The 17,118-nt window shown below is 47.9% G+C and overlaps 1 protein-coding gene across 2 annotated transcripts in view; it reads left to right on the top strand.

Annotated features, from left to right (window-relative positions):
• The first annotated feature begins 1,115 nt into the window (after window positions 1-1,115).
• CLSTN2 (calsyntenin 2) overlaps window positions 1,116-17,118 on the top strand; it is a 745,380-nt gene continuing 729,377 nt past the window's right edge. For both annotated transcript variants that reach the window (XM_042236283.2, XM_060395246.1), the window contains exon 1: window positions 1,116-1,406. In XM_042236283.2, the coding sequence (XP_042092217.1) occupies window positions 1,301-1,406 (106 nt within the window). In that variant the 5' untranslated portion in view covers window positions 1,116-1,300. The remainder of the gene's footprint in view (window positions 1,407-17,118) is intronic.

Here is a 17,118-nt window from a genome sequence, read left to right as displayed (position 1 = left end):
GGACAACCCTCCTGGGTCTTTGGATGGTCTAATGTCTAATTTAGTGTCCAGTGGCAGGGTGACATTATCTGTCTAGGTGCTCAGTAAAAGGGATGAATCAATGAATAAATAACTTGGTTCTCTCTGGATTTCTCTACGTCCTTATTTGAACCCTGACTTGTGTGTGATATTGGCACTGCATACATGTACGCGAATATGGTCAAGGATTTCTTGTGAGCCATTAATTAGTGTTTATGGAGTACCTCTTTGAAACCTCTATGGCCTGGGGTTGGGGAGGGTCGTCCGGAGTGCATGGCCCTTGTACTCTGGGAACTGACAATTACGAGGTGTTACAAAGCATGACGTCAGGTGGCCAGGTCTTAAGATACGTGGAGTGACACAGAAAGGTGGTAACTTCCTGCCTGGGCACCATACTGCAGCGAAGTTTCTGTCCCACTGTAGCCTCGGCAGGCCCAGCGCCCCAAGTCTGCCTTCTGTGATCTGGTCCATCAGCCTCCGGGAGCCTCGGCTGTCCCTGCATCTCCAAGATGGTGCGGACTCCGGCCACTGCCCTTCCGGTCCGCGGTGATGCACACGGCTCGGCAACTCCGACCAGCGCTCGCAGCACTAGCGCTCTCCAACTCTAGCGTGGGCCGGGCGCCCTCCCCAGACCCGGCGGCATAGAACGCCCAGAGTCCCGGCCAAGGGCGGGACTGGCAGCAACGCCCCCGCTGCTCTCGGCGCGGATGTCAGCTTCAAGGGCGTGGCGGGGCCCGGCGCCCTGACTCCCCGCGGGCGACGCTCAGGCTCCCGGGAACCACGTCCGAGGGAGCCGGTCATCCCTTGAGGCAGTTATTCGCGAGCCGGAGCGAGAAGGGAGCGGGGCCGGAGGGCTCCCCGCAGCCGCCCACCCGGCCCTCTGGGAGCCGAGTCCTGCCTGGACCAGGAAAACTGGAGCAGGAGCGCCCCGAGAGCTCGAGGACGGCGGGGAAAGTTGGGGGCCGGTGCCGCGGAGCCGCGAGCTCACGGCCGCCACCGGTGTCCGCGCCTCATGAATATGCAGGAGCCGCCTCCCCCCGTCCGTGACGTCACGGGCCGTCCCGGGGTGAGCGCCGGAGCCGCTCCAGGTCCGCGCCAGTGAGCGCGGCTGCTGCCGGCGAGCGGGCGGCGCGGCGGCGGACGCCGGAGACCGAGCGCGGCGGCTCCCGAAGCGCACCCAGCGGCAGGGCGAGGCGGCTGGCGGCCCGGCGCGCACCGGGAGGGGAGAGCCGGCGCGGGCCTAGGCGGCGGCGGCGGCTCTGAGGCGGCGGCGGCGGCGAGCATGCTGACTGGGAGGCTGTGCTGGGTGCCGCTCCTGCTGGCGCTGGGCGTGGGGAGCGGCAGCGGCGGCGGGGACAGCGGGCGGCGCCGCCTCCTCGCGGCTAAAGGTGGGTGCTGGGGAACTTTCTTCGTCTTCGAGGAGGGAAGCAGGGCGGGCTTGAGCGTGTAAGCAGCGGGCACCCGGGCTCACGCTGGGTTTGCACACCCTTCCTTGCCGCAGCTTCCCAGCGCCCGTGCGCCCAGGTTGCCCGAAGTGAGCGCCCTGCGTCGGGGACTAGATAGATTTCACTTGCGGACGCCGACCCAACCCCTGGGTGGGGCCTAGGGACCCTGGGGAAGGCGAGGTCTGGGGAGTCGGGATAAGTTTCGGGGCTGTCTGCCCCGGGGTGGGGGCGTAGTGGCTGAGTCGCGGGCTGGTGCGGCGCGGAGAGGCAGTTGTCTGCTCCAGCCCAGAGGGAGTACTCAGCGGCAGTGCCTCTAAGGAGAGAGCAGGGCTCGTCTCCCAGCTCGGGGATGGGGTGGAAACTTGTGGCCTCCAGAGAAGGCTCCCCTTGGCTGGCCTCAGGCTCCCCCAGGGCGGCTCTGGCTCCCCTGGGAACGCGCGCCCTCGGGGTGGGCCGCCGAGTCCAGGAGAAGTGCGGGATGTGATGTTGCCCACAGCCTCTGCGACTGTGCTTCGGCACCCGAGCGCAGAACCTGGTGACCTCCCTCCCCGCTACTCTGGTTCGCTTGGAGTTTTGACCTCTCGGCCCTTCGCGCCTCGGAGGAAGCAAGATCCGGGCGAACGCCTGGCGCGGTCGAGAGGCTGGCGAACGGCGGAATTTGCTGCCTTGGAGTGTGGGGAGGAGCGCTGGGGTGGGGGCGACCAGAGGGTGAACTGAAAACGGAAGGTCACATGCTTGCTGGACGATGGTGGGAGAGGCAAGGGAGGAGCAGAGCGAGAGGTTGGCGGCGGTGGGCGCCGGAGAGGCAGTTCTGGGCTGGGGCGCCCAGGTTTGTGCTAACTTGTTGATTCTCTGCGCTTTAACTGGGAGAGCGTACGCTTGGTTTAATGGTTGTGGTAAAATTTGCCCGTTAACCAGCTCCGGGAGGACCGTGGTCATTGACCATTGTCAGAGGAAGGAGGAGTTTGCTCTAGAAGATAAAGAGACGCCCTACTAGAGGCAATCTGATTTGCAAGCTGGCTTTACACTGTAGCTTCCATTTGACCCAGGAGGGAATGTTTTCTGTGTTTAATTACCCTTGGAGGGTGGGGAGAGTACGAGGCAGACAGTTCGCCTCCTGAGAACCTCGGAAATGCCTCTTCCGCAACTTGAGAGTGATACAATTGAGGATAGTAGAGTTTCTGTTCATCGTGTAACCTTTTAGTTTTGTGGTGACATGGTTTTTGGTGACATGATTTTATAAGCCGGCATCCTATTTCTTTTCGTCCCATCCCCCCACCCCCATCCTTGAGAAGTAGTTTCGTTTGGTGGAAGACAGCGGAAAACTGATGATGAAAATTTCTCAAACATGTGGCAAAGGTAAAGGAATGTGTAAAGAAGTCGCCCATCACCCCGAGAGACTGTTGTTTTTGTGAAAACGGAATTAATGAAGTTCCAAAGCTTTTGCTCTCCTTCCCCAATATAAAAACTTTGTTAAACAGGCGAGTGATGTCTATTTAATTTTTTTGTCACTTTGTAGCAGAGCAAATTGTGTCTGTATGAGCAGATGTCTGCAAACAGGGGGTCTCACAGCAAGTGAAGAAAGAAGGGAAAACTTGTTTGCGAAGAAGACCTGGTATGCTAATGCATTGCGGGGTTCCCAGGTTAGAATGGAAAACGGTACAGATAAAAGAGAACGATTGAAAAGAAAAAAAAAAATCTAGGCTCTCAATGATTCACGCTCATATGAATAATTATGTGCATTTTAACCAACACTTTTCATCTTCCTCTCTTAGAACATATTCATTTCGTGCTGAAAACAAGCCATTTGTCTTTCTGGAGTGAAAAGTTGATTGGTCTGCTGAGTGAGTTGCTTTCTGAATCCCCCGTCTTCCTTCTTTCTCTTTCCTACCACTGGGGGGCTGCAAAGGGCGTTGTTAGCTGCATTTTTTTTTTTTTTTTAAAGACAAATGAGTAATACTTGATCAAAACAGAGACATTTACTATGACACTTCAGTTGGGAAGTACAGAGCTGAATTTCCTTATCACAATGTACATGCATTTTACGTTTCCAAATTTCAAATTATCTCTGAAGAATGTGTGAGACACTGAAGGTTATGCTTTGTATATGATGCATCCTGCCACTGACTTTGCAGTTTCTAACGTTCATGTTGTTGTTATTCCCATACTACTAAGGAGGAGAAAAGTCAGGGAGGCATGTGAAGAAGATTGAATGAAAAATACCCTTCTTTTCCCATACAGTTCCGAATTCATGTGTAGAGGAAGATTGGGAGTGGGGTGTCAGGCTTCCTGGCAGACTTGAATACATCCTCTGGACAACTGTCTGCAAGCACATCTTCCTGGCGTGGGCTCCTATATGATGTTGTGTTTGAGGTGCACAGCTGGTTCTGCCTTTGTGTTTCTTGCTTCTTGCCTGTAGCAAATTGAGCAGCTAAGCCCTGAGAACTGTTTTTGCAGGATCTCTGCAATTTCAGTGCAGACGTATTCCCGACTTCAGAAATAATACAGTGGCCAGGGAGCTATTATAACCCCTTCCTTTTACTCTTCTGTATCTTGGCTATTCAAAATAGGCAAACACTTCCAGGATGCCTTGAAAGAACCAGATCCTATGCGAAGCTGAGAGGGCATTGTGGACCCAAGGAGCCTCTGGGGCAGAGAAAGACATGTCTTATCCAGGGAAAAAAGACAATACAATAAACATCTTAAGATTTGTGTCAAATTTGGTGATATATCAGTGGTCTCAGGTCTCATGAGCCTGGTACGAAAACCCTTTTCAGTTCTCAAGATCTAGGCATTGATTGTTCAGGACAATACCTGAGTATGTGCTTTGCTTAGTTGCTCAGTTGTGTCTGACTCTGTGACCCCATGGACTGCAGCCCACCAGGCTCCTCTGTCCATGGGGATTCTCAAAAAAAAAAAAAAAAAAAAAAAGAAGGCTATTTTTCATTTTCCAAGAATACTGGAGTGTGTTGCCATGCCCTCCTCCAGGGGATCTTCCTAACCCAGGGGTCTCCTGCATTTCAGGTGGATTCTTTACCGTCTGAGCCACTAGGGAATCCTAAGAATTCTGGAGACAGTAGCCTATCCCTTGTCCAGGTGATCTTCCCAACTCAGAAATTGAACCAGGGTCTCCTGCATTACAGGAAGATTCTTTACAAGCTGAGCCACTAGGGAAACCCATACTTGAGTATAGACCATCAGTAATAACTGATGTTGTGTCTGCCTATGTTCCAGAGCCTGGCTCAGTGCTTTGGAGGGTTCTTAGAAAATATAAGAAGACCACCCCCATTCCCATCTCACTACTGCCTTGCTTTGAGAGCTTTGATCTGGTTGAAGAGACAAGATGTTTATGTGAAAACTTTAAGAGAATAAGAGTAGGCTGCATTTGTACCAAGTGTAGTACCATATGATGGGGACGCAGACAAGGGAGATGGGGGTGGGAAGGGGCTTGCAAGTACAGCATTTGGTAATAAGGAGGGGAGAGGACAGAGCGGAGTTGTAGCAGGAGTTGTATAATTGTAGTAATTGCAGTTTGTGGAACCTCTCCTTAGTGTAACAGGCACTCTGCTAATCTCTTTACTTGGACTGTCTCATATTTACAAGCCATGCAGGGCTGATGTTGGTAGCCAACTTCACAGAGAAGAAACTAAGTCTGAATGAGGACAAATGACTTGCCAGGACTACCAGTGAAGGTTGTGACACTGGGGTGAGAATGAGAAGGCTCATCACACCCAGTGCCCCCTGACTATTCATCATGGGTTCTCCCCTTTGGGTTTAAAGGCAGATCTGGCGGCCATGAGGAAGCTGACTATATCTCTGAGATCCCTAGGGGCCCTATGGTCCTGCTCACAGTGCGAGAGTCCAAGGCTGTTGTCTCGAGGGGCCGGTCAAGAGGTGAAGGGAGTGGGCCTTGTTCTTATCCATAGAAACCTTCTTCAAGCAGCAGCCTCACCCTCCCTCTCACAGATTCAGAAACCATCCCTGTCTATTCCAAAGTGCACGTGCAGAACCTCCTACAGGGGCGAAAGTGGTGTGGGATTTTTGTGGTGAATTGTCCTGTATCATCTCTGGGAAAGTAGCATGTGACTTCTAGTGATGTGACAGTAGTTTCCCCAACAACTGAAGCACAGTGACAAAATGTCCCCAGCAGTGCATCAGAGGGCACATGCTGACTTGCACTCATCCCAGAGTACCTGTGCTTCTTGGGCCAGGATGGGCTCATTCCTGCCCTGGGCCCTTTGGACTATGTCTTTGGGCTGTAAGGTCACTTTCCTCATCCTGATTCCTTCTGTGACTCAAGACATGGCCAGGGCTGGACATGGTCTCCCCTGGGAGCCTCCTCTGACTGGTCCCCCAGACTGCAGCTCTCCCTCTGGAGTACCTGTGCTCCTCGTCTGGTCCATCACCACCCTGTAAGCCCCCGAGCTGGAATCTCATCCTGATTCTCCCTGCGTCTCCAACGTTATCCTTCTGCCTGGCCTCTGGAATATCAGCTGAACAATCAGCAGTGATTGGTTTAGTGAAGCCACCTGTTTGCAGTTGCGGTGGTATTGTTTCACAGATATTTTGGATATTTTCATTTTTCTTCTGTCCTCTAGGAAGGAAAATTTGGGCTCGGTAACCAGAGAAACCTGGGTTCTAATCTTGGCCCTACCGCTTCCCAGTTAGATAATCTTGGGCAAATCAGTTTATCCCTTTGAACCTCAGTTTCTTTATCTATAAAATGGGGATACAAAGATCTGCCTTGCCAAGTAGTTGGCAGTATAGTGTTTAGAAATCACTTAGTGCAGTTCATGGCATGTAAACAGAATTAAATATATGGCGACTGTAATTTCTGATCATTTAAACACTGGGTTCTAGCATCTGAGATTCTCTCTGACCTCTTGATAGTTCAGTAGCTTTGTTCATACCTTCCCTCCATTCAAACTCTGTTTTCTCTCTCTCTGTATACATGTACACAGAGACATTTGACTTGAATTGTGAAAATACTACTCTATGAATGCCTTTGAGTCTGGGACCCATATCTCATCTCATTAATCTCTAAAGCCCTGGCACTTAATGTAGGGTGAGCTCTGAGGAAGGACTTGGCAATGTATGTTATCTAAATAAATAAACATCTCTCAATGCTGGTGCTGAAGGTATGGGATTCTGGTCTTTGGTGTGATTTGGGTTGTTAAGAGAAGTCCCTTGACCAGTAAATATTTTCCTCCCAGCCTTGCTGTCCCAGGAAACAGAGAAGCATTCTTTTGTTTGTTTAAGACATTGACAATTTCTGTGATGATGCATGTTTATGTGGAAAGGGGTAGCTGAAGCTGTGATAACCAAATGACAGTTTGAGACAGATTATTATTTTATAATTTATTATTTAGCCCACCACTAATTGGAGCCTGTGGAAATTGGAATGGTGGGTTTGTGGATGGATCATGAGAAGACTGATCTGGGGGAAGTATGCTGAACTGAAGACACAGGCACTGAATAGAACAGAAGTTTGCTATCTTAGTCAGCTAGAGCTCCTGTAAAAACAAACAAACAAACAAACAAAACCAATAGTACAATAGATTGGGTGGCTTATAAACAACAGAAATTGATTTCTATGGTTCTGAAGGAAGGCAGTCCAAGACCAGGGTGCTGGTATGATTGGGTTCTGGTGAGAGTTCTCTTCTGGGTTGCAAACTGCCAACTTCTCATTGTGTCTGATGTGTGGAATGCAGAGAAAGGAAGCAAGTTTTCTCATGACTCTTATAGGGGCACTAATCCCATTCATGAGGGCCCCACCCTCAAGACCTCTTCTAATCCTAGTATGCAAGGATTTGGGTTTTAAGGAGAGGGTCTCCCAAAGACCCTCTCTCCTAATACCATCACATTGAGGGGTAGGGTTTCAACAGGTGAATTTTGGGAGAACACTGACATTCATCCATACTATTCCATCAGGGAGCAATAGGCAGAAGAGGGCAGTCATCAGAGGAGAATGCCTGGGAGAGTGAGACCAACTCAAACATGCAGTGGGCCCCATTTTTAGCCATATCAGCCAACAGCTAGCCATTTCTGTCTCCTGTTATTCTGTGGGGGGAACAAAAAGATAAAGCAAGTTTCAGATGTCAGAGAGCTCACACTCTGTCTAGGGCAAACATCACACATGACACAAACTTTTGAAGAACTCTGTAGCTTCTGGGGAGAGGTCAGACTGTGCATGAAAGACCTTGAAAAAGTCTTTCAGGAAAGACAGAAATTGGCAAGGATAGGAGAAACTAGGAAAGATTTATGGAGTACATGAAAGTGGTCTTAACGGGTGAGTAGGCATTTATAAGAAGATGGGGTTGAGGGGTAGGGCATGTAGATGCAAAGTAAGAATGCCCATGTCGGTGCATGGGCAGGAGCGAGGAGGGAGCCCAGCCACGGAAAAATGTATTTCTGCACAGAGATTACAGAGCTAATAAAGGAATGAGTGTTTATTGAATGCATACCCTGTGCCAGGCACTGTTTTAAGCACTTTGCATGTGACTGTTGGTTTGATCTTAACCCCAATTGGATTGATGCACTGATTATGTAGTTTGAATTACTATCCTGTATATACAGAGGAGAAAACTGAGACTCAGAGAAGGGAAGTAACTTGCCCAAGGCCCCACAGCTTAGTGGTCATGGGACTGAGATGTAAACCCAGAACAGTGTGGCAGACGTGGACTTCCCATGTCACATGAGCGTACCTAGTAGCATGATGTGTCTTCAGTCTGAGGAAAGCTCTGAGTGGGGCCAGAGGGGCTCTGCTGCCCTGGAAGGCATCTCCTCACAGTCCGAGAGCATTTGGGTTTCACTACAAAATTGCTGAAAGAATTGTTTTTCTGGAAGCCTCACTCTCTGATTGACTTCCCCATCAAGAGTGAACTTAGCCTCTCGTCACCCGGGCAGCTGGAGGCCTTCCTCCATCCTCCCCACCCACCCCCATCATGCTTGGCCTCAAGCAGAGAAGGCAGCTGTCTGCATTGCGTGGTCCATTGGCCGGGTCCCTTGGGCCAGGAAGGCCTCCCAGGAGTCGTTCATTTGGGTTAATCATGGTCCTCCTCTGACTCCCTTTTTTTTTTTTTTTTTTTTAAACAGCCAGGGTCAAAGAAAGCTACCATAGACATTTTCAAGTGTATTAGATATGGCTGAAGCCTGGACTCGGTAGAATGAGGAGGTGAGTGTGGCAAGGGTGGGAGAGATGGTGTAGATGGAGCAGCAGGTACCCCGACTGCTCCTAAGGCCGCCCTTCCTTCTGCTGTCATGGCTGGATTTGACACATGTCAGCTGTCTTTTTCACAAGTACCCATTTTACATACTGGCAAATGAACATCATAGAATACGTTGGTTCATCCCAGCCCTCCAGGTCATCACAGAACACTGGGCTGAGCTCCCTGTACTGTATATAGAGCGGCCTCCCACTAGCTGTTTTACACATGGTATTGAAGACACTCTGTTCTACAGATGAATCAGGGGAATTCTAACCACACCAAGATGTGTGAGGGAATCAGGTGCGGCAGATGCTGTTGGAATTCTCACTGAGAAAGCATGTGAACGCTACTCTCATTGCTTCTAAAAATGCTTAATTGGCTGAAATTTAACTTAAGTTTTGCTGCCTTTTTTTTTTTTTAAAAAAAGCCCACAACACATCATTTTTGGTGACTTCTGCCACTTTGCATTTCCATGCTGTCTGTTGTATTATAGAGTTAAACCAATCTGCAGTCTTCCAAGTAAGTGCTACAAGGAAATCATTGTGGAGAAGGTAGGAAAGGCATTTTCTCCCAGTCTCCTGACTTGGATTCACTGATCAGTGTGAGGATCAGGATGCATCACACAGCCCTCTGATAGCTGCTTCTTCCTGTGCCAAAAGGACACTATGGCATCTCCCTCCTCTACTCAAGAAAGTTCTGAGTATCCACTTGCTAAGGGCTCTGAATGCCCTTTGGAAGGATAAAGTGTCTAAGCAAATAAGGTGATCAGATTTAAGAAATTGCCTGTGAGACTTCAGGGCTCAAACTCCCCTCAAACATAGCCCTACATCTTTCTGCCCTTATACTGTCTTATCAATTCAATTAATGATATTTTCAGAAGTCTGAATTTAGCATTAAGGCTCTTCCTTGTTCTTTCATGTTTGGGCTGCATATGGTGCACAGCGGGTGGTCACCGTGGTTATGCAGCAGTTGCAGGCCCATAAATTTTTAGGGTAGAACCAGTCAAAACTGTTAATGTGATGTCAAGTTGATGTGTCATTTTCCAATTTGCATGGATAACTGCATTGCAGCAAATTAATTAAAACAGATAAATGTTAATCTAATGCATGTCTCCTTGTAATTAATGAAATATAACCATTATAGGGGTATATGATTTATTATTTTAATTTATAAAATGCTGAATTCTCCTATAAAGTTAGATACAGTAAGAGAAGAAGCTGACCCATATAGAGCGTTAGGAAAAATAATCACATTTCTATAAATTAATCACTCTCTAAAAGGATATAGTTCATTAACACCATGAACTGAAAGTGTTAGATGTAAATTAGATTAACCTTTTTAGTGACACTTCCATTTATATTGCATATTCTCTTCAAACCCCGAGCACTTTACATATATTAATTCAATTAACCCTCCCCAGGCCCTTTTTAAGTAAGTATGTATATCAAAGTTGGAACGGAGGAGAAATGAAGCCCTTCAAAAATATTGGCGTTCTGGCCTTAAAGTGCATTGTTTGTGATTTCCTCTGCATCAGTACGGTTGGCACTAGACTTCTGTAGCTTGAGAACATGGCTAGGTATTCAGGTTCTCTTGGGCTGTCAGGAAACACTTAGCATGTCAATCCTCACCTGAAGCCAGAGATGCTTCTACCTGATGCTCAGGCTAGGTGCTCTGAGGAAGCTTCTGCCTATTTCACAGAAGGCAGCCCAGCTTTGGGTGTTGACAGGGCAGCCTCAAGTGGGTGTGCGTAATGGGAAGTTAGTGCCCCACTGGGGCATCAAGGGTCATCTTGCCCTGGGCCCCTGCAGCTCCTCCTTTTCATTCTGCCTTTGACCGTCTGATTGCTGAGGACAGGCTGGTGAACAAAACCTTGGGAGGTGATCAGAAGAAGAAAGGAGGAGGGTCACTGGATGGGAATGGACCCAGACTCTTCATCTGGAATCTCTACTCAGACCTGTCAGGTTGGGGGCCAAGATCGCTGTCCTTTTACCTGCTGGGGTGCAGAGTGAGAGTGTGAGAGAAGAGGAGTCCCTAGCCATCCAGATAAAAGCCTGCTTTTCAAGGAAAGTTTGCTGAGTGAGGACTGGGGTCTCTGTAGCAGCTTGTCACCTGCTCTGTCCCTCTCTCATGGGACCATGGAGACTGCACAAAGGAGAGAGGGAGCAGAGCTTGTAGTATTAACACGAAGAATCAGGGGAAGGACTTCCCTGGTGGTCTAGTGGTGAAGACTTCACCTTCCGATGCAGAGGGTTCAGTTTGGTCCCTGGCTGGGGAGCTAAGATCCTGCACACCCTGCCGCCAAAAAACCGAAACATCAAACAGAAGCAATGTTGCAACAAATTCGATAAAGACTTTAAAAATGGTCCATGTCAAAAAAAAAAAAAAAGAAAGAAAGAAAGAAAAAAGGAATCGGGGAGGAGGCTCTGTATGCATTTCCTTAACTTGATTGACTGTGTGTTTGGATGTGTTTGGTGGTTTGTGCTTCTGAATGTTTGTTTATCCAACCCTTTCTGCTTCTGAGTTCTCCAACCTGCAAGTGCTCTCCTAGGGACAGATTTTCATTCTGTTCCACAAACCCTTTGAAAGACAGTGTGTTTCAATTAACCACAGCCTCCCCTGGAGCTAGCGGTTCCAGACCTACCAAGTTCAGTTCAGTTCAGTCGCTCAGTCGTGTCCGACTCTTTGTGACCCATGAATCGCATCACGCCAGGCCTCCCTGTCCATCACCAACTCCCGGAGTTCACTCAGACTCACGTCTATCAAGTCAGTGATGCCATCCAGCCATCTCATCCTCTGTCGTCCCCTTCTCCTCCTGCCTCCAATCCCTCCCAGCATCAGAGTCTTTTCCAGTGAGTCAACTCTTCGCATGAGGTGGCCAAAGTACTGGAGTTTCAGCTTTAGCATCAGTCCCTCCAAAGAAATCCCAGGGTTGATCTCCTTCAGAATGCACTGGTTGGATCTCCTTGCAGTCCAAGGGACTCTCAAGAGTCTTCTCCAACACCACAGTTCAAAAGCATCAATTCTTCAGCGCTCAGCCTTCTTCACAGTCCAACTCTCACATCCATACAGGACCACTGGAAAAACCATAGCCTTGACTAGATGGACCTTTGTTGGCAAAGTAATGTCTTTGCTTTTCAATATGCTATCTAGGTTGCTCATAACTTTTCTTCCAAGGAGCAAGTGTCTTTTAATTTCATGGCTGCAATCACCATCCACAGTGATTTTGGACCCCAGAAAAATAAAGTCTGACACTGTTTCCCCATCTATTTCCCATGAAGTGATGGGACCAGATGCCATGATCTTTGTTTTCTGAATGTTGAGCTTTAAGCCAACTTTTTCACTCTCCTCTTTCACGTTCATCAAGAGGCTTTTTAATTCGTCTTCACTTTCTGCCATAAGGGTGGTGTCATCTGCATATTTGAGGTTATTGATATTTCTACTGGCAGTCTTGATTCCTGCTTGTGCTTCCTCCAGCCCAGTGTTTCTCATGATGTACTCTGTATATAAGTTAAATAAGCACGGTGACAATATACAGCCTTGACGTACTCCCTTTCCTATTTGGAACCAGTCTGTTCCCTGTCCAGTTCTAACTATTGCTTCCTGACCTGAATACAGGTTTCTCAAGAGGCAGGTCAGGTGGTCTGGTATTCCCATCTCTTTCAGAATTTTCCACAGTTTATTGTGATCCACACAGTCAAAGGCTTTGGCATAGTCAGTGAAGCAGAAATAGATGTTTTTCTGGAACTCTCTTGCTTTTTCCATGATCCAGTGGATGTTGGCAATTTGATCTCTGGTTCCTCTGCCTTTTCTAAAACCAGCTTGTACATCTTAAAGTTCATGGTTCACGTATTGCTGAAGCCTGGCTTGGAGAATTTTGAGCATTACTTTAGTAGCGTGTGAGATGAATGCAGTTGTGTGGTAGTTTGGATATTAATTCGAAGGAATGTATCACTAATGATTAGATGTCACATAGAATGTGAGAGAGCAATGTTGGCGTGTGCGACTGTTCTGGAATTAACATACTCTGGTCCTCACACAAGGACAGAACCCACCCAGTCCTTGAATCTCAGTTCATAGTGCTCTGCCAGCACTTCTTGGCACACTTATCTGCTGTAAAATGCTTGAAATTCTCTCCTCCATACCCTTTATGGGAGGATTTAAGAATCAGGACTCTCAGCCAAGAGCTAAAAGACAAGCCATCACTCAGGAAATTCACAGAAATGTTAGGCAATGAGAGAAGATACTGAGTTTGCGGTTTATTGTATTAAGTTTCCTTCTTTCATTCCTTCCTACTTCCCTTTCTTCCTTCCTTCATCTTCATTTCTTCCTTTCTTGTGTATTTTTGTTTGTTTGTGGGAGCGTATGTTGTCATTTGGTACAAGGAAGGAGGCTAATCAGAGATTTATAGAGTTGAAAATAATTTTACATTGAAGACCTAGATTTCCCTTTCTTTTTATTGGCTTTTTTTTCCCCACAAGCAAACCAGTGATTTTAGCTTTATTGCACCATCATCAGAATTATCAAGATGGTTGTTTCTTGTGTATTAATTTTAAAATGACATTTAAGTCTTTTAAGTAGTCTGTTCCTCTTTTGACTAGAGATCATGAATAAAATATTTTCTTCTTGAAGAGCCCCCTGCCTCCCCTCTACCCATCTGCCAGTACTTAAATTCCAGCCCTCTTTTGTGGAGGAATTCAAGCCAGACACTAGCCAAGAATCTTTGCTTGAAGGTGTTTTCCTGGAGTTTTGCCTTCAGATGCATCCCACCTCTTGTCTCAGAGCCCGTGAGGGAGAAGGGGAGGGCTGATGGAATTGTTGGGTCACCTTCAGCACCCTTCTCATCTACCATTTTCCCTCCTGAGATATCTCTTCCTGCTCCCCGGTTTCCACCGGGATCTCTCTCTTCAAGACCTTGGAGGACCAAGGGCTGCTTTTGGAGGTAAGATTTGGCTGCTCCCTGGGAGCCACTCCTTAAAATACCACCAATATTAATGAGAATCATCTTCCTCCTAATCTTACAGTCCGTTTTCTCAGTCCAATGGGAAATGTTAATAGAAGTATCTTTAAAAGACTTGGCTACTTCTGTAGATTAGAACCATCTAATCTTACTAAAGATAGAGGGCTCACTATGCAGTCACAGCTTCAAAACAAGTCACCTGTTCATACTCCCAACCAAATGGGCCCTGATAGAGGGAATTTGGAGGTGCCACTGCCCCTGTCTCAAGTCTCCTAGACCTGATGCCTTAATGCTCTATTTACATCATCTTATCAGAGAGGAAACACTCTGACTTTCCTGTAAGCTAAGGTAATGGGACATGATGCATGATCTCACTTGGTGATGTATGCATTTAGAAAGAGGGAACACAGCTCCACCCGTAGGGATAAGCATTTGCACGCTGGTGGCATTTGGGGCAGCATGGCAGGCTGCCTGGAGGCTGTGGGGGATGTGTGAGACAGATGGGTCTCTGCCATGGCACTCAAACTGTATTAGAGCGATTTAGCTCCTGTGCTCAAATTGTGGAAGCCCTCCAGGGATGAGTCTATTTGACCCACCTTATGTCATCCAAAAGCTGGCAGTGGCAGCTACAGATCCTTAAAAATCTGGGCTCCTGCCCATGCTGACTGCCAGCTCTACTGGGTCTTGATAGCTTTTCACTCTTAGGTCCTGGCATGGAGACACCATGGTGCTTAGTGTGTGTGGTTTCCATGGCTGTGGGTGAAAACATGCACTTGAACATCCTTTCTCCCCAGAACTAAGGCAACCGTGATTTCTGGGAAATTCAAGCCCTACCAATCTCCAGCCAACCCACCTGAACACTTAAGTAAGTACCCCAGGAGGCATGGGAGGAAGTCAACATCCATTGAAATGCAAGAGCCTCAGGTGTGCAGATAGGGGTGCTCAGACTCAACCACAGAAGCACTGCCTGAATATGCTCATCCAGCCCAGCATCTCCCCTCCATTAGCTGCAACGACTCAACCTAGTTCTCTAGCTTGATTGCATCTGCTGAAAGGCAGGAGAGGGTATCTCCTGAGCAGCGGCCAGCACACCTCACTCAGCAGTCTGTAGCACCCTGATCCTTCTCTGTCTGTTGTTCTCCATGTGTTCTTCAGTGCCCTGGACTGTTTTTTCCTCTGTTCCTTGCTTCTTGTGACAGGCACCATCTATACCCCTGACTCTTTCTACTGCAGCCAGCTCAGGATGGAGGGTGAGGCTGGAGGGTGATGGGGAGGCAGGGCATCACTGCTCAGAGAGTACTTGGTAATTTGGATTCTCCTGGCCTGACTACTTCTCTATGCCTCCACCTCGTGGACTGATTCCTCTTCAATCCAATTCTATGCAGCCCTTGTCACACCCAGTCCATCACCCCCGGGTCAGAATTCCTCTGTCTCATATCATCAATTTCAGGATAATGTCTGCTCCTTGTGTGCACCCAGATGTTCAGTCATCTCTGACTCTGTGCGACCCCATGGACATGTCTCCTCTGTCCATGAGATTCTCCAGGCAAGAATACTGGAGTGGGTAGCCATTTTTTTCCTCCAGGGGATCTTTCCTACCCAGGGACTGAGTTTGTATCTCTTGTGTCTTCTGCATTGGCAGACAGATTCTTTACCATTAGTGCCAGCTGGGAAGCCCTACTTTCCTTGGCTTATCCCAGAAGGCCTTTCTTTAGTGGGTGCCCACCTGTTCCTGGGCTAGAAGGTGTGCTTATGTGCACAGGGCCCAGCTCCTAGCACAGTGCCTAAGCAAGCGGATGAGTGAATCTTCTCTTCTCCTCATGCTTCAGCCTGACGCAAGGAAGGAACTCAGTTCCCTGCCTCCTGGGCCTTCTTGTGCCTCTGTCAGTGCGCACACCCTACTCTATCTGCTTTTGCCTTGCCTGGCAGCCTGGTGCCTCCTCTAGGATGCATCTCTGGGCTCTCCCGGAAGGTATTCTTACCACTCTCCACCCCCGCCTCCATTGCATAGCTCCCATATGTACTTTCACTGCAGCACTTAGCAGCTTGCCCACCTGCTTGCTCCTAAACTGCCTGATTCTTGAAGTCAGAGTCTGTGGCATCCTCATGCTGTGTCTGCAGAGGTTTAGAGTCTAGCACAGGTCAGTTTTCATTCCAATTCCAAAGAAAGATAATACCAAAGAATGTTCAAACTACCACACAATTGCACTCATTTCACCTGCTAGTAAAGTAATGCTCAAAATTCTTCAAGCCAGGCTTCAGCAATACGTGAACTGTGAACTCCCTGATGTTCAAGCTGGTTTTAGAAAAGGCAGAGGAACCAGAGATTAAATTGCCAACATCTGCTGGATCATGGAAAAAGCAAGAGAGTTCCAGAAAAACATCTATTTCTGCTTTATTGACTATGCCAAAGCCTTTGACTGTGTGGATCACAATGAACTGTGGAAAATTCTGAAAGAGATGGGAATACAGACCACCTGACCTGCCTCTTGAGAAACCTATATGCAGGTCAGGAAGCAACAGTTAGAACTGGACATGGAACAACAGACTGGTTCCAAATAGGAAAGGGAGTACGTCAAGGCTGTATACTGTCACCCTGCTTATTTAACTTATATGCAGAGTACATCATGAGAAATGCTGGGCTGGAGGAAACACAAGCTGGAATCAAGACTGCCAGGAGAAATATCAATATGCAGATGACACCACCCTTATGGCAGAAAGTGAAGACGAATTAAAAAGCCTCTTAATGAAAGTGAAAGAGGAGAGTGAAAAAGTTGGTTTAAAGCTCAATGTTCAGAAAAATAAGATCATGGCATCCGGTCCCATCACTTCATGGGAAATAGATGGGAAACAGTGGAAACAGTGGCTGACTTTATTTTTCTGGGGTCCAAAATCACTGTGGATGGTGATTGCAGCCATGAAATTAAAAGACGCTTGCTCCTTGGAAGAAAAGTTATGAGCAACCTAGATAGCATATTCAAAAGCAGAGACATTACTTTGCCAACAAAGGTCCATCTAGTCAAGGCTATGGTTTTTCCAGTGGTCACGTATGGATGTGAGAGTTGGACTATGAAGAAAGCTGAGTGCTAAAGAATTGATGCTTTTGAACTGTGGTGTCGGAGAAGACTCTTGAGAGTCCTTTGGACTGCAAGGAGATCCAACCATTCCATTCTAAAGGAGATCAGTCCTGGATGTTCATTGGAAGGACTGATGTTGAAGCTGAAACTCCAATACTTTGGCCACCTGATGTGAAGAGCTGACTCACTTGAAAAGACCGTGATTGTGGGAAAGATTGAGGGCAGGAGGAGAAGGGGATGGCAGAGAATGAGATGGTTGATGGCATACATAACCGACACAATGGACATGGGTTTGGGTGGACTCCAAGAGTTGGTGATGGACAGGGAGGCCTGGAGTGCTGCGGTTCACGGGCTTGCAAAGAGTTGGACATGACTGAATGACTGAAGTGACTGACAGGTAGGTGGGTGGGTGA

The sequence above is a fragment of the Ovis aries genome, chromosome 1, assembly GCF_016772045.2.
Source record: "Ovis aries strain OAR_USU_Benz2616 breed Rambouillet chromosome 1, ARS-UI_Ramb_v3.0, whole genome shotgun sequence".
NCBI classification, from domain to species: Eukaryota; Metazoa; Chordata; class Mammalia; order Artiodactyla; family Bovidae; genus Ovis; species Ovis aries.
The sequence above is the reverse complement of the archived record's forward strand: the minus strand, read 5'-3'. Positions and strand labels throughout refer to the sequence as shown.